Genomic DNA, 26,077 nt, shown 5'->3' with positions numbered 1-26,077 from the left:
TTTACTCATGGAAGCTCCTTATGCAATTTTGAACCCTGCACAATCAGGGTTTTGAGCTGTGCCTTCACAAGTAGAGGAGATTCCTCACTGCAGGTCTTCAACCTCAGACTTGTGGAGGCCTCTACATGGAATAGAGACAGCATGCCAAAGTGGGCAGAGTTTGGCAGTACATGTCTTCTACTCATGTGAGTGTGGTGACTGCCCAAATAGGGCTTGCATCTTACCTAAGAAGGAAATAGAAGCTTCTCACCTCATCCTCATGGCCACTCCAGGGAAGAAGCAGCGAACGGGAGCACATGAGCCACAGGCTGTCAGTGGTTCACCCTCCTCACATATGTTTTGCCATGTATGAACTGTGCCATTGAGTAAACAGGCTATTTAAGTGGTATATCCCAGTTTATAATGATGAAACTAAAATATCAGATATTACCTAAGAGAACCTTGCACCGACACTACGATTCGAAACTGAAAGCATTTTGGTGCTCGCATTGATGGTGGAAAGGTAGCAAACTGGGTATTGATGGTTGTTAGATTTCATTTGCATATTCAGATAGCTTTGAAAACAAATTCTCTCTCACACACAAATGGAAAATCCTATGCAGAAAGCTTTTACTCTGCTTTTCATACAAAATGATAAATGTGCTTGGTACGAATACAAATATATGTATCTGTTCCTGTTTTTTTGACTCCCATTCCATGGACTTCCATTGTTGACTTACCCAAATAATAAGGCATTGTGACCACGTTGTTACCATGGAGTCTAATTCATGCACTAATCAGAAGGGCATTTTGTAGAGCATTAACAACAAAGCCTGGGTCCAAATGGACTTTTTCCAGTTCCAGGGTTGGCGGAACTATTAAAAAGCTCCAAATGCTTTATTTAAATAATTAAACAATTGGGGAATAATTATTATTGAAACTTAAACTGTTAATTGGTCCTTTTCAGTGTTGGTAAACGTCGCTGATCAACCTTGCAAACAGAGTGAAGCCATGCCAATCAGGGCAAACAGAAGCATATTTCTGTTCTGTGAAGAATGAGATGGGGTGAATGCACATTCCCCAGCAGAGCAGAGAATTCTCAGCACCTTCATGAAAAGTACAATTCAACGCAGGGAGCCATGGCACTAAATTCACACAGCAGGTGTGCCCACAGAAGCATATAAAATCTATGATGGTTCAATGAAAGGCCTTTTCTTAGCTCATACTATGGTTCGTCAACAAAGCTCCACTTAGTCAATGCAGGCAGACTGAGCAGAGCAAAAGGCTTCATTTCTTCAGTTGACTACAGGCATCCACCAACTTACGTGGGTATTGTGTTCTGGGAGCCCATGCGCATAAGTGAAATTGCATAAAGTGGGGAGCACCCCGCCTTAATATGCTGGAAGGCGAGGAAAAGAGACTCACCCTGGAAATCACAAGAGGCCGCTGCCCAGCCTGTCCTGAACCTGCCTGCCTGCCCAAGGGGAGCCAGTGAGTGTGGTGGCGGAGGTTGGCATGGAGATCAAGAAGCAAAAAGAAGGGCCAACAGAACTGGTGCCAGGGTGGGGCCGTGGACATGTGGCAGAATGGTGGCAGCAGGGAGAAGGTGCTTCCCACTGGCCGATCAAAGGCCGCCTTCCCTCTCTCAGGCAGCAGCCCCAAATGAAGGCCAATATATTTATTTATTTATTTCACTGAGATCCGCATAAATGGGATGTGCATACGTGGGGGGGATTTCCTGTATTAGAAGTGCATTAATGGTTAGAGCAGTTTGGCGATGGATATGAGGTGTGCACTCTCCCCTCCAGAGGACTTCAAGCAGAGTCTGTTGGAGATCCTCTAGATCCGGATTTCCTGCACCGTGCAGAGGGTGGGTCTCTTTAACAGCTGTCAGGCTTCGGGGAATTGGATCCCGCCCCCGTTGGCAGTAAATAAGCAGATCAAATGAAAGGAGCGTTCTTACCAGTTAGTTTCTTTAATAATCACAGCGAGAGACAAAGGAATGAATATCTCTCTAGAAATGGCGTTGCTCCCCGTAAAGGTTCACTCCCTCTGTCCCCATTAATCTACATCACTCCTACATCAGGTAATCTGAGTTTGCTGCCACTGAGCTCTCTATTCTATCACTTTCAAAGCCCGTCTAGTCTTAGGCAAAGGGGGGTGGGTCAGGAATGCTGTCCACAGACACTGAAACTGCCAGCTGTCCCTCTCTCTCCTGGTGTTTCCTATTCTAGCTGTTCCTCACCCAGTATTTCCCAGCTTTCCCCCTCTGGACTATGCCCTTCTGCAAACCACTGTTCTAAATCAATACTGTCCTCAAGAGAAACAGGAGCTCCCACCAGTCCAGCCCCCGACATCAGCCCATGTTCAGTGTAGCAGAGGCCAACCCAGGAGCTAAGCAGGACCAGCAAACAGTCTCCAGTGCATTATGGTTTTTTGACATGATATTTGCTGAGACCCTTGGCTGGTGCAGTAGAATGGACTGCCACACATAATGGCATCCAGGAGCAACACATAGTGACCCCTGGACTATACGGTATAAAAGCCTCCTTCCAAATCAACTATTCTCTAATTTTATCTCAATGTAACTCAGTGAAAGGTTCTACTAGAAATATGAAATTGCCATTGTTCTTTCAAACAGAATACCACAGTAACAGCACCTGACAATTATCTGTGTCACTGCTCTTTGTAGCTAGAATTTCAAGAAAATTAGGCGCTAAGAACAAAGAGCATGACACAATGGGATCTTCTATGCAAACTAGATGTTATCTAGAAAAATCTAATTTAAGATGTTATCTTAAAAACCTTTATTGGAGGTTTCTAAGCAAACGCTGGATAGCCACTTGCCATGGAGGCTTAAGTTGAGATTCCTGCATTGCAGGAGGTTGGACTAAATGGCTCTCAGGGTCCCTTCCAATTCTACAATTCTATGATTCTATGAAAAATGTGTATATTGCAAAAATGTGTACATTGGAGGAGATTGCATACAAAAATGGACATCAGGACAACTAAAAGGCTGATTTCCATGATGATGTTTTCAATGCAACTGATGTGGAAATGTGGACAACTGAATTTACGATTAGGAAAAAAGAGAATTGATGGATTACCACATCCCTATTTACAGGGCAGGGCAGAAAGGAAGTAGGGTATTAAACTATCTGCCAACTTTCACTCCAAATGCCCCCTGATTGTTTCACTTTCAATGACAGTGACTGGAGGGGGAAAGACCCTTTACACTAAGAATTGGACATTTGAAGGAGAGAATCAGTGGTGAAGAGAAAGCTAAGTAACCTCCCAGATCCCACATTAGCACTGTGAGAAAAAAGTAAAAGTAAAGGACGCCTGGAAAGCTAAGTCCAGTCAAAGACAATTATGGGGTTGTGGCGCTCATCTCGCTATCAGACTGAGGGAGCCAGACAGCTTTCCAGGTCATGTGGCCAGCATGACTAAACCACTTCTGGCACAACGGAACACCGTGATGGAAACCAAAGAACACAGACACGCCATTTATCTATTTATCTACTTGCACTGGTGTGCTTTCAAACTGCTAGGTTGGCAGGAGCTGGGACAGAGCAACGGGAGCTCACTCTGTCACAGGGATTTGAAATGCCGACCTTCCAATCGGCAAGCCCAAGAGGCTCAGTGGTTTAGACCACAGTGCCACCCGTGAGAAAACAAGGGTTTGGTGGACGCAACATTTCTCTTGTAACAACTTGTACTGTGCAACTCATTAACACCTTGCTTCCTAACTTTCCATCTGATATGAGTGTTAAGATGAAACATCACTGGGCTAAAACTTCAGAACAAAATGGGGGAGGCCAGGTGTGAAAACCCCAACTGTGCTTTTAATTGCTTGTCCTGTGGCTGTCCGAAAACTTCACAGCTACAGAAGTGAACTGCAGAAGAGAAAGATGAGCAATCCAACTGATTAGCCAACTGGCCCTCTCCTCCCATGCCATACTATGGCAGCCACACTCGGCAGCACAGGGAAGGGAACCTGAGATCCTTCAGGAGCCCTCGCTAGAATGGGCAAAATGGGATTGTGGGAGTTGCAGTCTAAGAACACCTGGAGGATCACAGATTCCACATCCCTGGCCTAAGCAACCAGCAACTCAACTCTTCCCTTTCATAAGCAACATGTCCACAGACTCTTCAAGTGTCCCTATTTTCCAGGGACAGTCCCAGATTTACAGAAGCCACCCCAGTTTCTGTTTTGATCCTGGAACGTCCCACTTTCCTTTAGGACATCCCTCTTTTTGTCAGAGAAATGTTGGAGGGTATGAAGTCATCCAACCCCCAAGCCAAGGAGATAAGTAACTATACAACCTTCAGAAGACACCTGAAGGCAGCCCTGTGTAGGGAAGTAGTTGTTTTTTTTTAAAAAAAAGAAATCTAATGTTTTATTATGTTTTTATATATGTTGGAAGCTGTCTAGAATGGCTGAGGCAACCCAGTCAGATGGGCAGAGTATAATAACAACAGCAACAACAACATCCCCCCTATTTTCATCAGAGAAATGTTGGAGGGCATGTCATCATTACCCACCCCTATCCTACAAAATCCCACGGCAGTGTACAACAATCTAAAATTCAATATTTAAAACAGTTAAAACAAGTTAGTCACAGGAATAGGGTGGGCTCTGGAAACATACATCTTCACTAAACACTGGAGATGTGTTCATCTTGCTGAGGAAGGAATTCCACAACACAGGGGCTGCCACTAAGATTATCCTTTTCTGGCCCACCACCACAACATGAAGAAACTTCTGAGCATGGTGGAACAGCCAAGACAGCCCAGAATCTGCTCATTTCAATACCTGAGAGGGTCTGTAGAGAAGGTGGCAATTATCTATTTGGGGCCTAAGTCATTTAGGGCATTAAACTAGTGTGAGCACCTTGAACTTGAAATCCTGCTTCATCTTTGAAGGTTCCCCACCTCAAAGGGGAGGGAAGAAAGCATAAAAGCATAACATTTTCACAGCACATTAAAGCAGAAAGCTGCTTTAAACAATGATTTTGTTGATAATGAAGCTGCAAAACCAGGGCTATAGGACTGGTTCAATGCACACTCTGCAAAATAGGCCTCATTCTATCACCTGATTTACAAAAAAAGGGGGGATAAAATAAGTTTTTCTCATATCAACCTGAATTTAGAGCATAATTTTGCTCACCTCAAACCATGGCTATGCTATGGATGTGCTGTAATATCCATTTATTATTATTATTATTACTACCATCATCATTGTAGGGGGAAAGCAAACAAGAGGGTCACACAACCTCAGTGCTGAAAGAGGACAGTCAGGACAGTAATCAGCACTCAAAATGACTCCCCGCTTAGCACTCAATCATTTCTAGGCCTCTAGTGCTTTGTCAGCAACCTTTCAACATAACAATACATTCAATTTATGCGGTGCTTCACATTTTGAAATCAGTTAAGCGCTATTAATTGGTCCAATCAATGAGGCCCAAGGGAGCAGGCAAAAGGTGGCTTTAACGTGATTGACTCAGCCTGCATATGTTCTGCTACGACCAGCTGCTCAATATTTGGAGTCACACACATTTTGGGTCACACCTACATTTTCAGCTAGATAGTTTGGGTGCAGGAAGGTGAAATCAGCCCCTATGCCCCTTCAGTTTGGGACTGGGTACAAGCAGCAGTGAATTTTTTGCCACAAGCCCTTTGGAATTTGGAAATCTTAATATTCTCTCTCCCCACCCCACCCCACCCTCTAAGCTTATATTATGGCATTTCCAGACACTACGGCTTTTGTGTTCTTCTTCATCAACCTTTGACAACTTAAAGAACTCATGACCATGTCAGAAATCAAGGGCAAAACCAAAACTAATAATTGGAAAAGGGACCATCCTTAGGCATTGCTACATCTTCTATAAGAGGCTGGCATAATGCAGCTGTTGGTTGTTTCATGATGAGATATTATTGCCGTTGTCTTCTATTGGGGATGTGTTGCGATATTGCACCTCACAGAAAAGCATTCTGCTAGAGTAGCAGCTGCCAATCAGTATGCTTCACCACAGCCTTGTCACAGGTGCCTCAAAATGGAGGTTTATAGTTGCTCACTGAGCCATGGATCTTGCCTGTCGACCCTAGTAGACAGGAGAGAATGAACCATTAAATCGTCATATGTTGCATTTTATGTATACCATATGGACCTCCTTCAGCTAGATAGTTTCAATGTTTATAAATAATTGCTCTGAACAAAGGCACCCAAGGCTACAGAAAATGGAAAAAAGCCATAAAATAATTCAGCATTAACAGAATTTTGTATGTCCAAAATTCACTTTAAGAACCATTACTAATTCCTAGGACTCAGCTAAAGGTAAAGGGACCCCTGACCATTAGGTTCAGTCATGGACGATTCTGGGGTTGCAGTGCTCATCTCGCTTTATTGGCCGAGGAAGTCGGCGTACAGCTTCCGGGTCATGTGGCCAGCATGACTAAGCCACTTCTGGCGAACCAGAGCAGCGCATGGAAATGCCGTTTACCTTCATGCCAGTATCTATTTATCTACTTGCACTTTGACGTGCTTTTGAACATAAGCTCACCCCGTCATAGGGATTCGAACCACTGACCTTCTGATCGGCAAGCCCTAGGCTCTGTGATTTAGATCACAGCGCCACCCGCGTCCCTTTCAAGACTCGGCTACACAACTGCAAATGAAATGTTTTAAATGTGTTGTAAAGTGCAATATACAAATGTGGCACTAGACGGCGAGAGTGAGCTATGCAAAATTCAATATATTTTTCAAAACTTAAAAAAAACAAAAACATTCTCACAGCGTTTTCAATATGTGTGTATAAGATTCCACCCCAGTCTCATTTTAATCTGGGTTGGGGTGGCCAGATGTAATGTGGCTGGAAGAAGCCACGACTCAGGCAAAGGACTGTAGATCCATAGTAGAGGACATGCCTTGCATGTAGAAAGTTCCAGAGTCAATCCCCAGCAATCTCCAGGTTGAGCTAAGAAAGCCTCCTAATTGAAACTCTGGCATAATAATATGGAGCTTAATAGGCCGATGATTTGACTAAGTCTATGGCAGATTCCTATGTTCCTGTTCTGAAGTTTTACACATGGGAAAGAAGTGTGAGGAAGGCATACAGGATTCAGGCGCATAGATTTAGTCACACTTATATAGAGAGCCTCTACAGATACATAAGGCACTGCGGGGTGTAATCCACTGGGAGCAGTCAAGAACAACATCACCTGTTTTGCTAGAGTGGTCATGCAAGGGATGTTGGTCCAGTCAGTTGAACTTCCTGTTACACCTGGCTGGAGCATCCTTCTTTGCATGTGACTGGTAGGTGGGCGTGCCCTTTCCAGACCTGGTAAAAGGCCAAGTCACACAGCCACCTCCCTCTCTTCGATCTTCTTTTCCGTCCTGCGAACGTCCTGATTCACCCGGACAGTACTGCTGGCTGCCAGCCAGCAGTCTCCCCAGGTTATCTCTTATATGGGGTAAACCTGTTTTTACATGTATGTAACTTTAAACCTAAAGCCTGCCTTCAGGGATCAAACTGTGCTCTGCCTGATCATGAGTAAAACTACTTTTTGTTACTTATGAATAAGACTGTGGCGTCTTTACAGTGGTACCTCAGGTTAAGAACTTAATATGTTCTCGAGGTCCATCTTAACCTGAAACTGTTCTTAACCTGAGGTACCACTTTAGCTAATGGGGCCTCCTGCTGCCACCGCACGATTTCTGTTCTCATCCTTAAGCAAAGTTCTTAACCTGAGGCAGTGGCGTAGCATGGGGGGTGAAGGGGGGGCTGGCCACACCGGACGCAACATTTGGGGGTTAGGGGGCGGAAATCCATGGGTTAGGGGGCGCAAATTCACGGGTTAGGGGGCGCAAATTACTTGCCTTGCCCCGGGTGCTGACAACCCACGCTACGCCACTGACCTGAGGTACTATTTCTGCATTAGCAGAGTCTGTAACCTGAAGCATCTGTAACCTGAAGTGTCTGTAACCCAAGGTACCACCGTATTCTTTTAGGAGAGATCAAAGGGGTCTTACCAGGAATAATAGAACATATCTCAACCTGGGTGAGCCAGATTGAATTGTTTATTGTCTTAAGAGGCTCACACGAGTCTGCAGCCAGCTTTCTGCTGTGTAAGAAGGGGAATGCACTCTGCTCTATAAAGAAACTTGCTAGCACAAATTAGGAAGGATATTAATAATCAATATATCCTCTCCTGCCACCTTCAGCATATCCACAGGCCCCTTTCTGGAGATTTTCACTATAAATGCACACACAAAAAAGCAAGCCAGAGGAGTAGCACAGCTCTAAGGGCTGTTTTACCTGGGTTCCCTCTCCAGGTGATAATGCTAAAGTGCTTTAGGAGGATGTAATGAAGCTCCAGCATCATAGTTACGTGGCAAATGCTCAGTGCCAGCGTATGATCCAAAAATAGTGTTGGACTTGAGCCTGAACCATTTTTCTCAGTCATGAACCCACGAGCAGAAGAATATCCCTCAATGCTGGTTTTTCTATCTGCAAAATAGCATACTTCACTGGACTATTGTGAGTACGGCCACAGTGAGGCGGTTTGCAATCTATCTTGTATTCTAAAATGCAACGAAATTGGTAAGTTTCCCACGCCATGAGGAAAACAACAGTAAATGTCAAGACATTGCAAGCTGAACAGCTTTTGGATCACACGTCATATTGATAAACAGCAGTGATATATAGAAATATAGACACGCACAAACATATACAACTGGAGAATAATAATAGAATCATAGAGCTGGAAGAGACCACAAGGATAATCTAGTCTAACCCTCTGCAATGCAGGAATCTTTTGGCCAATGTGGGGTTTGAACCCACAACCCTGATATTAAGAGTCTCATGCTCTACAGACTGAGCTATACCAAGCTTTGTATTTGTATACCATTTGATTGCAGTAAAACCTCTAAATGGTTTACAAGAAAATACAAGAATAAGATGGAAGGGCTCACAGCATTAAGACTCCAACAGACCTTGTTTGACCATTGATTTTTCTGGAAAGTCCACCAAAGCTATAGGTATGGTTTCAGCACAGTAAGTCAGGTTGTGATCTTCCCAGCTCCAGCCTTCTCAGACTAGGTTCTGACCTATTTTCCCTCCTATCTCTAGGAGGATGTGGCATCCATCCAGGTGATGCAGGGTGGGGGGAAGCCTACTGAAAGCATCTCTAGCCAATTGTTTCCATGGCAACAAAGTCAACTCCTTAGATATGTAGAAAACAACAACAGTGTTTGTCAAGCTGGCTAACAAAGAGACAGTCTTGACTTTTTCAGCAGTTATTTTTGCTACAAACGCCAGTCTTAGAGATACAAAATCTACTGAAAGGGTCGCAAAGCATCATCCAAAACAATCCCCTTCATTCCTTAAAATAGATGGTAGATAAACAGATGGATATATATATATAGTTGAGCAACCCAGAATAAACCCTTGTATTCTTTAAGCTGAACAAGCAATTAAAAATCAGCAATGGGTTGGTCATCCATACATTGAGGAAGTTTATCCTAAAGAGAACCACGCAACTTTGAATGAACAAGTAGAAGCCTATGGAAACATGATTTATTCACATTTATATTGTATATGAAAAATGAGTGTGCCCCTTCCATATTGTGAAACAACAGCAGTTTGAGGGCAAGGATCAGATGGGTTTTTAACCATCTAGACTTGGAAACAACAACTGCAGTCACAAAACTCTACTAGCACCACTAACAGAGAAAGTACACATTTTTCATGCAGTGAACCAAATTGCTTTTTTGCTCAACACAAAACATCTGAGGTTCAAACAGCAGCAATTCTTGTTTCAGTGGCAGGATACATCTATTATACAGGTGTACCAAATAATGCCCCCTCCCACCAAAAAATATGATTTTGTTTACCTCCCGGGATTATCTCATCACTGAAATAAACGACTATTGCAGGGAATAAATAAACCAATTTGTCTAATAACCATTAATGTGCCCTCCTGCCTTGACTAATATTGGAAGTGGGAAAGGTCACATCTATCAAGCATTAATGTTTAGGGTACTGAATCCGAACAAGATATCTTGAAACAGGCTGCAGTTCTGTACAAAGTTATTTAGAAGCAACTGTTTGTGGCTCAGTAGAAGTTATCAAATGCAAAGTTGCAGCCACAGAAAAACTAGATATTTTGGAAAGTTACTTGTTCTCTATGCATTTGGACACCTCTTAAAATATCATAACTACATTTTGTGTACATAATGGTTCCCAATATCAAATAGCAGGTTTTCATCTATGTTTGGTTATGATTGAAAGCCATTTTGAATCATGATAGAAGGTTGGGCCTTTCAAAGGTGTTCTGATCTTAATCAGATCTTAAGGAGAAGGTTTTGGTCTATGTTTAAGACACAATTTTGAATGAAGATAGTGGAATGAACTTTTCAAAACTCCAATAGTTTTAACCACTGATTTCAAAACCACACTGGTTTTTTTTTCTTTTCTTTGTTTCCTAGCATTCCTGAGCAGTGCTGGGAATGCTAACCCAGAAATAGAACCTTGGGTTAAGAACTTTGCTTCAGGATGAGAACAGAAATTGTGCGGTGGCAGCGTGGCAGCAGCGGGAGGCCCCATTAGCTAAAGCGGTACCTCAGGTTAAGAACAGTTTCAGGTTAAGAACGGACCTCCAGAATGAATTAAGTTCTTAACCTGAGGTACCACTGTATAAAGGGGGGGGGTAAAAACAAGTACAGTGGTACCTCGGGTTAAGTACTTAAGTCGTTCCAGAGGTCTGTTCTTAACCTGAAACTGTTCTTAACCTGAAGTACCACTTTAGCTAATGGGGCCTCCTGCTGCTGCCGCGCCGCAGGAGCACGATTTCTGTTCTCATCCTGAAGCAAAGTTCTTAACCTGAGGTAATATTTCTGGGTTAGCGGAGTCTGTAACCTGAAGCATATGTAACCTGAAACGTATGTAACCATTGTACTGCGTATATTATGTCATATACAGTGCAAGGACTGAAGCTTGGATTTACACATCATTACCATCCTCAACATCAACATTATCATCATATTTTATTATTTAAAGCCCACCCATCTGGCTGGATTTCCTCAGCCACTCTGGGCAGCTCCCAACTATTTTTGGGTTGGCAGAGTCTGTAACCTGAAGCGTATGTAACCTGAAGCATATGTAACCCGAGGTACCACTGTATTGTTTGTACCAGGTATACTTAGACATATATAACCATTCAGATGGTGATTCTTTATCCTAAGCATAGTTGTTCTCACCAGAGCCCCAGTTCTCACTGTGACGCTAACACCTTTGTCTCAGCTGAACTACTTCAGATTGAAGGTGAGAATTCACATGACTGACTGGTCTACCAAACAAGAACTTCAAACTGCACAGAATCTGGATACCAGCATGCATCTAGTTTTCTTCTGTTGATGCAGTCAAGAACAGGATAGGTTTTTTGCTGCTGCTGCTGCACCTCTCAGTTGACTCATGTTAAGCTTGCAGTCTACTAAGACCCCTAGATCTTTTTCACATGTATTACTGGCAATGAGAGCGGGATCATAAAGAAGACTAATCACCGAAGAAATGATGCTTTTGAATTATGGTGCTGGAGGAGACTCTTGAGAGTCCCATGGACTGCAAGAAGATCAGACCTATCCATTCTTAAGGAAATCAGCTCTGAGTGCTCACTGGAAGGACAGATCGTGAAGCTGAGACTCCAATACTTTGGCCAGCTCATGAGAAGAGAAGACTCCCTGGAAAAGACCCTGGTGTTGGGAAAGAGAAGAAGTAGAAGGGGATAACAGAGGACGAGATGGTTGGACAGTGTTCTCTAAGCTACCAGCATGAGTTTGACCAAACTGCGGGAGGCAGTGGAAGACAGGAGTGCCTGGCATGCTGTGGTCCGTGGGGTGACGAAGAGTCGGACACGACTAAACGACTAAACAACAACAACTGGCAATCCAGGTGTCCCCTATCTTATATTTGTGCAGGTGTTTCTTCCTGCCTAAGTACAGAACCTTATATTTGTCCCTATTGAAATTAATTTTGTTAATTTTGACCCAGTTCTTCAATCTGTTAATTATCTCTTGAATCTAGATTCTGTCTTCTACAGCATTAGGTACCCCTCTCAGTTTGGTGTCACCTGAAAATGTGATGAGCATCCCCTCAATTCCTTTATCTGAGTCATTTATATATATAAAAAAACATTAAACAACAATGGGTCCAAGACAGAACCTTGCAGCACCCCACTTGTCACTTTTTTCCAGGATGGTGAGGAACCATTACTGAGCACTCTTTGGGTTGGGTTGATCAATCAGCTACCAACCCAGATAACAGTTCCCTCATCCAGCCCATATTTTACCAACTTCTCCGCAAGAAAATCATGAGGGACTTTGGTCAAAATCCTTACTGAAAACAAGATACACTACATCCACAGCATTTCCCTGATCTACCATGCTTGTAACTCTATCGAAAAAAGAGACAAGATTCATTAGGCATGATTTATTTTTGAGAAGCCCATGCTGGGTCTTAGTAATCACAGTATTCTTTTCTAAGTGCCTACAGACCCACTGTTTAATTATCTGTTCTAGGATCTTTCCTGGTATTTGTGATGTTAACATATGAGAGAGTGCTGGAGGTGAAATAGTTAAATATGTTACCCAATCAGAACCCAGGGGGTGGAGTCAGAGAGACTATAAAACCAGCTCTGGGAGGGGCGAAAGGGGAGTTCATTGGGAGTTGGGTGGTTGGTTGGAGTGGGAGTGAATTGGGGTAGAGTTTGTGGGTAGGTTGTGTTAGTGTAGTGAAATAAGTTGAGTCAGGAACAGCTCGGAGCTAGGAAGACAAGTAAATATCTGAGAGGTGATTTAGTGAGTGAGAGCAGGTAGCAGAATTTATAGGTCTGGATAGGCACCCTATGATTGTAATTGACCAATACCGTTTATGAAACCACACGTTTGTTAAACTGCAATAAATAAACAGAAGTTTATGTTCCAATTTAAACCTGACTGGATTCAGTATTGTATCAGGTAGGGCCTGAGTGCTGGCAGTGAGAAATAAAGTGGTGGCACAGGGATCAATAGACAGTGAAATGACCAGGGACCCTGTGTGATCGCCACAGTATTGACATTGTTGTTTGGCATTAATATATAGTAAATAACAGCCCCCTCAACTTGGTACCCTCCAGGTGTTTGGGACTTCCATCATGCCTTACCTTTGGCCATGCTTGAAAGGGATGATAGTTATAGTCCAAGGCACTGGGGAGGGCACCATGTTGGGGAAGGCTGGTATATAAGATATGACAGAGTTTAACCAACACTTCCTGTATGGGCCCTGGATAACTTCCACTTTTCTCTCAATGAATCCCACTACAATTATTTTCAATGCTGCTTTGTTTGTCCCTTGGCTGTGCTTGGACATGGGTCAGTTTCCTATTGCTTAGAGAATGCCTGATTCTTATCCATTCCACAGGGCAAAAAAGGGGGGAATATCTTAAGTTGTAAGGATATTGGGACCTAAACTTAAGGCTTTACAAACTCAGAATCCTCCCTACTGTCTCTTGGGAACTCAGCCAGCATGTAATCAGGTGCACTGAGATATCTGCAGCATTTCTTTTTGTCAATTTTTAAAATAAATCTATAGCGTAATTAAATCAGCAGACACATCCCTAGCAAAATGTAAATATTATTAAGGACAGCCATGTTTTATTAAGGTCAGAGAAAATGATCTGCAATGAAACTCAAATCATCATTCCCTGTTGTTATTTTTTTGTCATTTTCTTGCCCTTAAATCAGCTTATTTGGGGGACACACTGACATCTTGCAAATCATATACAAATTTATAAAGTGGAGACTATAAAGTGGAAGCTGCTGGGATATATCTCTCATATTTATTGCATAATCGAATCTGTAACTTAAATGTGATGCGAGTAAAACTAGCTTTCTTCATAATAATGAAGCGGAACTGAAGAGACAAATCTGCCTTTTTCTAGGGCATATCATCCATACAGACAACAGTGACAAATCTGGCTATATACATCATGGGTTTTTCAGAACATTTGACAAGAGTTAATTAATTAGTTTTATTCATAACTAATCAGTGATGTCACTGGAACTAAGTTTGTTTTATTAAGTTCTTGTATATAGGAATAGGTTATATATTGCATTCTGATGATATACTGGCTCCATACAGATAGCTCAAAAACTATGGTTAAGGAAGCGTAAGTATAATATGGTGTGATGTCTGAGTTAATGATGTGTGAATTCCCTCCAATGGAATCTAATTTAGGCCACTAATTAAGAGCTTCCTCTGTAAATTATCAAAGTAAAGGTAGCTCTTTTTTTAGGGAGGAAAAGATCTCAATTGGCTTACATGATTTTGGTGCCTGTTCATGTATCATATCCCAATGCCCTTACTGTTGGTTGGCTTCAAGGCAAGATGGCAATGCCAAGAGGTCCAGTGGCAATAGAGGGGGAAGCGTCACCCCAAAACTTTTGGATGACTACCATCTTAGCATAGGTGCCTGTCCCAGAGGTGGAAAGTGACAGACCCATTTTAACTTTTCCAAATGGTTAGGAAGGTTGGTTGAATAGGGCCTAATGCATATGATTTGGAACTGAGCTATAGTAAGGCAAAGGTAAAGGGACCCCTGACAATTAAGTTGTGAATGACTCTGGGGTTGCGGCACTCATCTCGCTTTATTGGCCGAGGGAGCCAGCATTTGTCCGCTTCCGCAGACAGTTTTTCTGAGTCATGTGGCCAGCATGACTAAGCCGCTTCTGGCAAAACCAGAGCAGCACACAGAAACGCTGTTTACCTTCCTGCTGGAGTGGTATCTATTTATCTACTTGCACTGGTGTGCTTTCAAACTGCTAGGTTGGCAGGAGCTGGGACCGAACAATGGAAGCTCACCCCGTCATGGGGATTCAAACCACCAACCTTTCGATTGGCAAGCCCAAGCGGCACAGTGGTTTAATCAACAGCGCCACCCGCGTCCCATAGTAAAGTACCCATTGTTTATATCCCAAACCTGTGGCAAACTTGTTGCCAGGGACTGGCTGAATGAGATAGGATGGTAGGTGCCTCCTGCCCAAGAACTGCCCAGGGAGGGCACAGAAGATGATGACTTAGGTCCCAGATCCTGGTGCTGGGACACCGAAGAGTAGTTTGTGGAAGTGATGAGTTGGGAATCACTAGAAACAAGGCGTTTGAGTGATCAAGAGGAGTCAGGAGAAGGAGGGTCTTCCAGGACAGGATTAGAGGCTGAGAGTCACAGTGTGAGTGCAGACTCAGACAGAAAGGAGCCCTGCTACCCAGCAGGAGCACAGTCCCAGTACTGATGGCTCGCCACCCCCTCTGACACCCCACTTGAAGACAGTTCTGCACATTGCTGAGCAACAGACCAGACAGGCCCAGAGGAGGAGCTCATCCCCTGGACGCAGACTTCATCTGCTTGGGAGGGATCCAGAATGAAGGCTAATGGGAAAAGGACAGAGCTACTGGTCAGTTTCAGCAATGTCTCAGACGGATTCTGAGCAGAGGACTTTGCAGTGTTGTTATTTTCTGTTAATAAAGAGCTAACTGCCTTCCAGGCCTCCTGCATGTATGCCTGCCCTGTGGTTGATCTGGCTCACTTGACAGCTCCTTGACACCTGCGCTTGAGGTGTTGTATTTTCATACTGTGCTTGACAGACCACTGTCCCCAGCCTTCGCAACCACCCACAAAGACCCTAAGCATAGAAAATGTGCTTGCCAGGAAGACTTGGCCCCTGATCCTTATGGCTTTCGGCCTGGAGCAGCAGTCAGACATCTGAACCTGGAACAGTATGCACAGACACAGGTTTCCCACCTCAGTATAATTAGACTTTACTCACAGTGCTCCAAACAACTTGAAAAGTAAGTGTCTTCTGCTTTTGTAAGTGAGCGTATAGATCTGGGGTTGATAGGATTCAGGCTGCATCTTCTGTCAGAGTAAGTGCATTACTGTTAAGATGGGAAGATAAACTGCCTTCCTAACACCCATGGGCTGGGGCATGACTCATCACATGGTGGTGGGGGAAAGCTACAAATCTAAAAGGGATGGGGTTAGCTGACAGAATCAGAGGCTCAGATTCCCTGCGGTGAATACAAATAGAACAAATACAACATAGTTAATTGATATGTTTTGCTTTCTTCTCATTGCATTTTCCTTATTAGAAGAAGCAACTAAAAGAAGAAGAAGAAGGGCGACATGGAAGTTGTGTTTTGTCTTAGCTTGAATGTCTACTTCATAGGAACCGAACAGAATTGTGGGTTTTCTCACCAAGATGGGAAAACAGAGGGCCTTCTCATAGAATCATAGAGTTGGAAGAGACCACAAGGGCCATCGAGTCCAACCCCCTGCCAAGCAGGAAACACCATCAGAGCACTCCTGACATATGGTTGTCTAGCCTCTGCTTAAAGACCTCCAAAGAAGGAGACTCCACCACACTCCTTGGCAGCAAATTCCACTGTCGAACAGCTCTTACTGTCAGTAGTGGCACCAACTCTCGGTAGTGGCACCAACTCTGTGGAACGCCCTCCCATCAGATGTCAAGGAGATGATATAACCTTTAGAAGACATCTGAAAGCAGCCTTGTCTAGGGAATCTTTTTAATGCTAATGTTTTATTATATGTTGGAAGTTGCCCAGGGTGGCTGGGGCAACCCAGTCAGGTGGACAGGGTATAAATAATAAATTAATAAATTATTATCATTATTATTATTCAGAAAAGCTTTGCAAGCATCGGTGACTTGCATGTGACTTTGCCTCCAAAGTGGTAGGTAGAACAGGAAGCAGAGTGTGAACCAACAGGTGATTAGCCCTGCTAAGGCTTACAGTTTCCAACTTTGAGGGTCTTTTATAGACCAATTGGCAACTTATGCAAATAAAAATAAAGTTTAAAAACCCAAGCCATCTTTAGGGTGGTTACTCATGTGCTCCTGCACCATTGGATAAGTTGGGTTGGGGGACAGGAATGAGTGGCTATTCAAAATAGGATGATCTAGTTACATTTATACTGTATATCACCACCTTCCAAAAATTCAGTACCATGACTACTTCCTTTGGCACAACCCCATGATGTCCCCTCTGCATTATATTAGCAGCAGCAGCAGCAGCAGCAGCAGCAGCAGCAGCAGCAGCAGCAGCAGCAGCTGTATTAATAGCTCTGTTGGCACACAAGGAGTCTCCAAGCAACTTACCAAATTTAAAAACATAAAGCATGGCGTAAAATAAAAAAGAACAATGTATTATAATAAAATCCACATTATATCCTATAAAACAAGCAGCAGCAAAAGCTCCAGCAGCAAAATGCACCATCAATAGACAGCAAAATCATCACAAAGGTATGGGGGATGTCTTTACTTTCTTTGTCTGCCATGCCATCATCATTTAAGCAACTATTCCGCTGTGAAATTAAATGCAGAAGAGACCATACATCACGTAAGTCATTTTGTAATGATAAGAGTGCTAGAGTTTTAACGTAAGACCTGAATGGGGCCTATTACTTGTGATTTGGGTGCTATGCCTCTGCTAAAGCGTGTTCTCCTTCACGGAGAGCACGTGTTGTGGTGGGGACCGCAAGGACACTCCAAAGTTGTGGGGCGGGCTAATTGACCGTTGGCCACTGATGCGATTGGGCTTCCCTTGTCGTTGGGAAGAAGTTAATGTTGCCATTTGTTGATTGACAGCCAGAAATGCTAAAACTTATTGCACAAGGCTAGGGCTTCCTCTTTTCGCCCGTGCATCGGATTGCCCGTCCCCCCTCCCTAGAATTAGGGTTGTTCGCTTGACCTTGCTATGCCTGTTATGGGGTCGTCTGCTCTTGGTGTAGGGGCCCGGTAGGAATTTTGTCCATCTGGCTGATTGGCTGGGGCCATTTGGTTTTTGCCTACTGCGTAGCAAATTGTCACAACTTGTAAGGTTGCAGTTAGGCATTGGTTTATGGTTTGATTGGTTGAGGGGCATGGATTGGCTGTGCCTGCCCCTCTAATGCTGCTGCTGCCAGGGATTCCGTTAAAGGAATCGGGGGCTAACTATTGCTTGTCCACCCTGTCAAGGAGGCTCGGGCCACTGCAAGAGCTCCTGCTGCATGTGGGGTGGGCTGAGGGCAGGTTCCCTGCTCCATAGCTAGCCCCAAGTGCATTCCCCTTTTCTGACTTTCGCAGGCGTGTGGAATGTTAGACTGTCCCCCACGGTGGGGGCAGATAGTCGCAACCAATGCCTAAGCAACCACTCACATGTTTGTATTTTAGTAAAGTTGTGGCCAAAATTATGCCAAAAACCTTAAACAAAAATTTTGGTGTGATGTGTGAGTTATTGGGGTGGCCCTGGGGACCTCGACACGCAATACATATCTGCTGCCTGCCTTGTAACTTCTGTTGCCGATGGACACACCAGTTTCTCCCTCTAATGCCTGCCCACCACCCCTTGGACTTAAGTGTCTACAACTTGCAAACCAGTCAAGATCTGGGTGCCTTGGGGAAAAATGATGATCTAAACTATCACACAGTAAATGCATATGGCTCTTTTTCTACTATCGCCTCCTGAGATATGATCTGTGGTCTAAAAGGCAGAGTTAAGTGTTCTAGACCCCCCATATATTACTTAAGAAAATGCTTTGATGACAGTGGGTTGATTTAATATTACATCCAGCAGTGTGGACCTCCTTGCTTTAGCTGAGTTTATCAAACACAAGTTATAAATATTCTGAGATGATGCCAAGATAAGAATAAGGCAGGGAAGATTAATTCAATCCATTACTGCTCTGAAACCCTTCAGTGTCCAATATAGCAAAAGCTGAGATAGCTAAACAGAAAAAACACAAAGAAGATCTCCATTCAGTTACTGCTGGTAATTAGAAATCGTTTACAGCCCCCAGTCCAGTTTGCCGCTTTGCATGTAGAGAATGACGTTCGATGCGGAGCAAATTTGTACATATCTCAGAAAGTGTGGGATTCATCCACATAATCTAGCCACACAAGATGGATCTCATAAGTGTTGTGTACAGGTATATAGGGTGGTGCTGTGGTCTAAACCACTGAGCCTCTTGGGCTTGCCAACTGGAAGGTCTGCAGTTCAAATCCCCACGACGGGGTGAGCTCCTGTTGCTCTGTCCCAGCTCCTGCTAGCAGTTCAAAAGCATACCAGTGCAAGTAGATAAATAGGCACTGCTGTGGCGGGAAGGGAAACAGTGTTTCCGTACACTCTTGTTTCCATTATGTGCCAGAAGAGGTTTACTCGTGCTGGCCACATGTCCCGGAAAGCTGTCTGTGGCCGGCTCCCTCATCCTGAAAGCGAGATTTCAAAGAGAACAACTACCAGACTTTTAGAAGACATCTGAAGGCAGCCCTGTTTAGGGAAGCTTTTAATGTTTGATGCATTGCTGTATTTTAATATTTTGTTGGAGGCCTCCCAGAGTGGCTGGGGAAGCCCAGCCAGATGGGCGGGGTATAAATAATAAATTATTATTATTATTATTATTAATATTATGAACACCGCAAACCCATAGTCGCCTTTGACTGGACTTAACCGTCCAGAGGCCCTTTACCTTTTTTCTTTTTTTTATATAGGTACCTACCATACCTTGCACTCTATGTGCTTCATACATCCATACCATGGAGTCATGCTGAAAAATCTTTCTTGTAAGAAATATGCTCCTTAAAAGACGTCTCGAGTTCTCCCAGCAACAGGAAGGATATAGTCCCCCAGCATTCATTGCCACTTATCATATGCAGCAGCAGCAGCTAAGTGGTGCTTTCACCTGTTCCTACGTGCACTGCTGTGTGGTATGGTATCAGGAGCACTGAGGATCGGGTCCGCCCTATGCCTCGGGGGAGATAAAAGCCAGCCAGCCCCAGTCCCAAGTTGTGGGAGCAACATCATTGGTTCCAGCCTGATCCCTGACCTGCAGCCCTGTTGGAGCTTCTGACCTCACCCGACGCCCTGCCCTGCAGACTGCCTTCTACAGACTTCTACAGACTGCCTTCACATTGCTCCATCGACCTCGGACTGGACCCGGACCTCGCCTCTCGGTTAGCCCCCGGGACCAGCACAGATACATAGGTTAAGCTCTCAAAACAGCCTATAGACTAACTTTCATAATGTTGTATCCACAGTAAAGAATCAAGAGAGTGAGAATTTCAATTAGGGTGACTAGTTTTCCTGAGGATTCAGGCTGCCTGAGTGAATTTTATCTGAGTGCCACTGAAGACGGCTTATGAAATGTAGACAGAGAGAGGAAGGAGACATCTCTGGAATACAGGGCCATTTCTACATGCCTATCAATATTCAGAGGAGAAGCTGAATACCAACCAGAAAGCTTTTAGCTGTAATCTAAAGTGGCTGAAACCACACAATCAAATTTGACCAGGACGATGGTTTACCAACTTAGACCAATATGTGAAATAAATGATATATCCAATTGGTGCCCTTGCATGAGGTCAAGGGCTTTTGATCCAGGGGAAATCCTTTATTTCATTTCTATCAGATTTATGACCCTGCTATAAAGGTTCAAAAGTGTGGGTATATATTGATATGCTAATATGATTGGATTCAAAGTAAGAAAACCATTTTTAAAAACCATGTTTTATGATACAAACACTCATCGAAGCTTATTCGAATGTTAGGAACCATTTGCAGGTGACTGATCAGTGCATAGATAGTTTGCTTTAATTCTTAAACCTCAAAAAAAAAAAATCCCTAAGAGGGGAACCCAAAACAGATAATTGAACTAAGCAGTTCCTATCCATCAAATATAGATTTTATATCTATTATAAGGCACCATAAATGTCTCTCAATGAAACAAATATTATGGCTTGTTCAAGACCTGCACAAATTAGGCAAATCTGAACTTGCTGTAGATGGCTCATGGAATCTCGTCTCCATCTCTATTTTTAACGCTGCAGTTAGTCATTATAGGCATTTAAAGGCTGATTAGGTTTGCAGAATAGTTAAAACAAAATGCTAACCATACAGAAAGATAAAGCTGCTTCCCTCTCAGTAAAAGGATATGCATGAAGGAATAATTTTAATTAACATTTTGGGTGATGTTTCAATGAGAGCATCTCTGTGCTCAAAAATTTAAACCAAAGCGTAAAGTAAGTCATTCGGGTCGGCGTTAGGTGAGTAACTCAGACTTGATCTTAATGGAGTTGAACCTTCTGTACCACCTACACAATCTGGTTCAAATTTTTCACAAAAGGAAGTCATATATTATGCTTGAGACAATGAAGTGTGACTGATATGCATACAACTGATTAGCTAGAAGCAAACCAATATTTAGCTTAGTCCTCGAACGTACATAATTCTAAATGAAAACATGCATTCTAGCTAGCTCTTCTGCTAGTCTCTCACTTTACATCTTCCACTGAAAGTATGTATAGTTCTCCAGTATTTTATCTACTGAAAATGTACTCCAACACATTACAGTTCACTAAGATTGGCAAGTGATTAAGTTTTTATCGATTAGCCACATACTTCTTAAGCTATTAATCAATAAATTGACAATATAAATATGCATATTACCATTTATCACTTAGTTCTAGAAGGTCAAAGCATCTTCGATATTTTCTATTTCACTCCATATCACAGCAACAAAACAAAGTAACTTCAACACTATCAATAATTAAACTTGGAAACCCATTAATCATCAAAGAAAAACTTGATTGATTAAACTTCCAGTTAAAGCAATTCAATCTCACATATGAATCCTGCATATCAATACATTCCTTATCTATATATATTAAATCCTAAACACTAAATTTTATTTATATTGACAGATATTTCACTGCAGAATTTCCCAAAAGGAAATGCCCAAAAAGAAAAGTGGCAATATACCTTTGGCCATAAGTTGTACTTAATCATCACAGGAAAAAGATTTGACTGAAATGTTAGTAAAATATTTCACTCACATATTTTGGTTGACCACAATCACATTCAATCCATTTACCCTATATAACTAATTAGGAAAAATATATAACCAACTACAGGCAACAGTTTGAGATTGAGCTCTACTGGAAATGAACTCCAAGATAGGGTTACATGATGAAATCAGTCACAAATTGCTTCTATAAATCTAATTAGCAGTCAATGGATCTTTTAAAAAAACTTGCCAATATATGAGTGAGATTGCATGATTCAGGTTAAGAATAGGTGTGTTCTGACCTGGGGAACTATTCAACTGCTCAGCAAATTTCAATTTCTTAACAAAGTCCTCTCAAGAGAGGCAGCAAGGACTATTCATAAATTTACCTGTGCATTTCTTTATATTGCTGTTCCTCTTTCCATGAGAACCCAACTTGCATCCAAAGTTTTCTTCCCAGAATTCTGCAAACCACACATTCCTTCTGTTATTTGCTAGAGTTCGGCTTCTAAAATATCTATCGAAACCTATGATGAAAAAACAAACACATACAAAAACAGGCATTAAAATTACATTTTACTATGCAAAGTGAAATGCTTGCTTTGAATTGAATACACACATATGTATATCACATAAAATATTTTAATAAATACCTAAATCCCTTTTAAAAAAACTATTGTATGTCAGGCAAAGAAAATCCTATACAGTGGTACCTTGGTTCTCAAATGCCTTGGTACTCAAACACTTTAGTTCTCAAACACTGAAAACCCAGAAGTAAGTGTTCTGGGTTTGGAACATTTTTCAGAAAGCAGAATGTCCAATGCGGTTGTCAGGTATTGTTTCCAGGGCACCTGCACCAATCAGAAGCTACATCTTGGTTTTCGAAAATTTTGGAAGTCAAATGGACTTCTAGAACGGATTAAGTTTGGCACTTTTACTATTTATTTTGCGTTTTTGTTTTTGTGGCTTTTTCAGTTAATTTGTTTTTGTGACTGTGTGGAACCCAGTTCAGCTACTAATTGATTGTGTGACTGCAGAAATTGATTTTTTATCATCTACAATACTGTCTTGTTTATTTTATAGTACAGTACATTGATTCTTGCTTTCCTTTTATGTATCAATGGTCTTGTTAGATAGTAAAATTGATGTTAAATTGATGTTTTAGGGGTTGCTTTTAAAAGTCTGGAATGGATTAATCCTTTTTGCATTACTTTCTATGGGAAAGCAAGCCTTGGTTTTGGAACGCTTTGGTTTTGGAACGGACCTCCGGAACAGATTAAGTTTGAGAACCAAGGTACCACTGTACATGTTTTTTCAGAAGTAATTCCCACTGAGTAAAATGAGTCTTACTCCTTAAGTAAGTATGCTCAGGATTCTAACCCAAAGTGTACATTGGTGAAGATCAGAGAAACCTAAGTTGCATTTAGCTTCCTTGGTGCATATTCATGTAGCACATGAGCATAAGTATTATAAATAATAAATTTTTAATATTTACCATTATCATCATTGTTATTATGATTAAGAATAATTTTTTTAAAAACCAGCATCCCTGATCTGGGGAACATTCATAAGTTGTTCCACCTTAATGCCTTTCAGGAAGGGTTACTGACCAAATTAACAAATGCCCCCCTTTTTGGACAAGGTCCTTAAGAGGGTGTGGTTGTTGACTTCCATGCATTCTTGGAGAAGACATGTTACCTAGATCTATTTAAATCTAGCTCCAGGCTTGGTTTTTGCATTGAGGCAATCTTGGTCAACCTGATGGATGATCTCTGTTGGAAGAAGAACTGGGGGGAGTGCAACCTTCTTGATTCTGCTTGATCTCTCATTGGCTTTTCATACCCTCCACCATGTTGTCCTGCTGGACTGACTTTGGGAGTTGGGGAAATGGGAGTATAGTAGCTTCATATCTACCTCCAAGGCCAGTTCTATAGGGGACTTCTGCTCAGCCTATGGCAGGTCAATGGGGGTTTGGAGAACATTTCTCCCCATCATTGTAATCAGGTGAGGGGATACAGATGCTGGAAGCAGTAATAGACTGGAGCCAATAAACTGGCTGGAGTGATGGGAACTGCAGTTCACCAACATCTAGAGAGCAACATATTAGCCACTCCTGATGTAAACTGACTAACAGGGGCACTGCAAGGTCTCACCAGAGACCCTTTCCATCACATGCAACACAATCCTTTTTCTTAACTAGACGTGCCCGAGATTAAACATGGGATCTTTTACAACTAAAGCATTTATTCTGTGACAGAACTTTGATCTGTCCCCAACACCAACAAAAATACATTACGAATATAGTTACCATAAAATCTTATGACCTATTAAAACCCTAGGTAGAAGCTGGATTATCATTCATCCATGACCCTCTGTCCCATATGAAATCCATTTGAAGAGCTTCAGCCCATGTGGCTACCCTACGGAAAATGTCCTTGTCTACTCTAAAGGTATTAAAAGACATGTTCTTTGCAACTCTTGCTTTTAGATCAGTTACAGGACTTCTGCCCATTATAGCACCGTTTTAGAATCTGCAAGTAAATAGGATGATATAGTCTGCTTCCCAGGCGTAAGCAACAGGCTCATCAGATAACACAAGGAAATTGGCCTGGAGGGTGGTGAAAGAGCACAAAAAGAGTTACGGCTGACATTGCAAGAAGGCGATGTGAATGGTGGTGGGGAACTGGGCATATATCACATACAGCCTATGGGAAACAAAATTTACAAATACAGCTAGTTGTAGAATGAAATTTCTTTGTATTTTGCAGAGGTTGCATTGGAAGTGCAATGAAATCTACATTGACTGATCCACACTACTGGTCTGAAAAACTATTTGGCTCAGTAATTATACATAAGGGAACCAAGGGATAATGCCGCTGAAGGAAAAACAGTGCACAAGTAAGTAAAAGTCTCCTTCAGTATACCATAAAGGAGTTTTAACTCCCTGCTGCACTGAGCTCTAGGAGATCTCTAAATTGTCTTTTAGGGACTCCATAGACCAGAGTTGATGGGATTGTCTTACCATCAATGGAAGCTCTTTTGGGCAATATGGTGACTGCACCTTCTGCAATCTCCTCTTGCTGGTAGACAGGTGCAATCTTAGACCCCCAACTGTCTGAGCCGATCCAAAGAAAATGTCCAGTTTGATTGGTTTTCTTTGCTGCTTCTAATATTCTCCTGCAAGTAAGTAAACAGAAGAAGTCATTCTTTTAAAATTGACACTGAAAATTGTTACACATAAGGCAATTGCAAAACTGGTTGCTTTTCTCCTGTTCATCAAGCATTCTTTCTGATAGAACCAAGTATTCCCCCTGAAAATTTAATCCTGTACATGGTAAAATTTGCCTTTAACCTTGCTTTCATGCTTCTTCGATATTCTTTTCTTTTTCTTTCTCACCACCCCAGGTTACTTGAGGTGCCAAGCTCAGATCAGAGACAAAACTCTTAAGGCTCATATAAGCCTACTTTAAATGAGAGTTGAGTTTTCAAAATCTCCAAATGCTTCTCTGGCTTGGATAAAAATCTGAGCCACAGTAGAATTCATGGCTTCCACCCTGTTTACTCCTGCGAACACTTGCTGTCACCCCAAAGCAATCCCTGCAATCCTTACCCCCAAAATATGTTCATCCTTTGCTTTACTCAATTGTCAAGAAATGGTGGAGCAACAGTGCTAGGAGCAGAAGTAGAAGCACTAGGTAGGGGAGACAATGTTGCTCCTGCAATTTGGTGGGGATGTGTTTTCTTCCACCCCTTCTGAGAGAAAGAGCCATGAGATCACTGCTGCTCCAGTAAGGAGGAGGGGAGGGAGTTGGTCACATGCCCACAATTGGCCTATAGAATGATGTTTGAGAGTGAGTAATTAAGGAGGTGCCTCCTCCAGACCTTACTCTAGGCATAGGCAAACGCGGTCCTCCAGATGTTTTGGGAGTTCCCATTATCCCTGACCACTGGCCCTGTTAGCGAGGGATGATGGGAGTTGTAGTCCCAAAACATCTGGAGGGCTGAGTTTGCCTATGCTGCCTTACTCTCTCCAGATTTGAAGTGCCCCTCTCCCTTTATGCAGGTTGAGATATAGGCTAGCTGCTAGTTTCACAGGGTTGAGTGAGAAATTTTGGGTGGCCACTTTAAAATCTCTCCCTTTTTAACTTACTCCAACCTGTTGGGAATATTTAATTGGCATTTGCAGAGAGGCGTGACTTTGCTTGCCAATTTGGCATTGAGTTTCGACAGG

At 42.5% G+C, this 26,077-nt stretch overlaps 1 protein-coding gene across 4 annotated transcripts in view; it reads right to left on the bottom strand.

The window, feature by feature from the left end:
• The window catches only part of GRM8 (glutamate metabotropic receptor 8), a 540,291-nt gene that overhangs the window by 227,206 nt on the left and 287,008 nt on the right, over window positions 1-26,077 (bottom strand). For all 4 annotated transcript variants that reach the window (XM_081928839.1, XM_081928841.1, XM_081928842.1 and 1 more), the window contains exons 5-6: window positions 24,869-25,023; window positions 22,236-22,373 (exon numbers count right to left, since the gene is read on the bottom strand). In XM_081928839.1, coding sequence (XP_081784965.1) covers window positions 22,236-22,373; window positions 24,869-25,023 — 293 coding nt within the window. The remainder of the gene's footprint in view (window positions 1-22,235; window positions 22,374-24,868; window positions 25,024-26,077) is intronic.

The sequence above is a fragment of the Podarcis melisellensis genome (genome assembly GCF_964234715.1).
Source record: "Podarcis melisellensis genome assembly, chromosome: 10".
Classification (NCBI taxonomy): Eukaryota; Metazoa; Chordata; class Lepidosauria; order Squamata; family Lacertidae; genus Podarcis; species Podarcis melisellensis.
The sequence above is the reverse complement of the archived record's forward strand: the minus strand, read 5'-3'. Positions and strand labels throughout refer to the sequence as shown.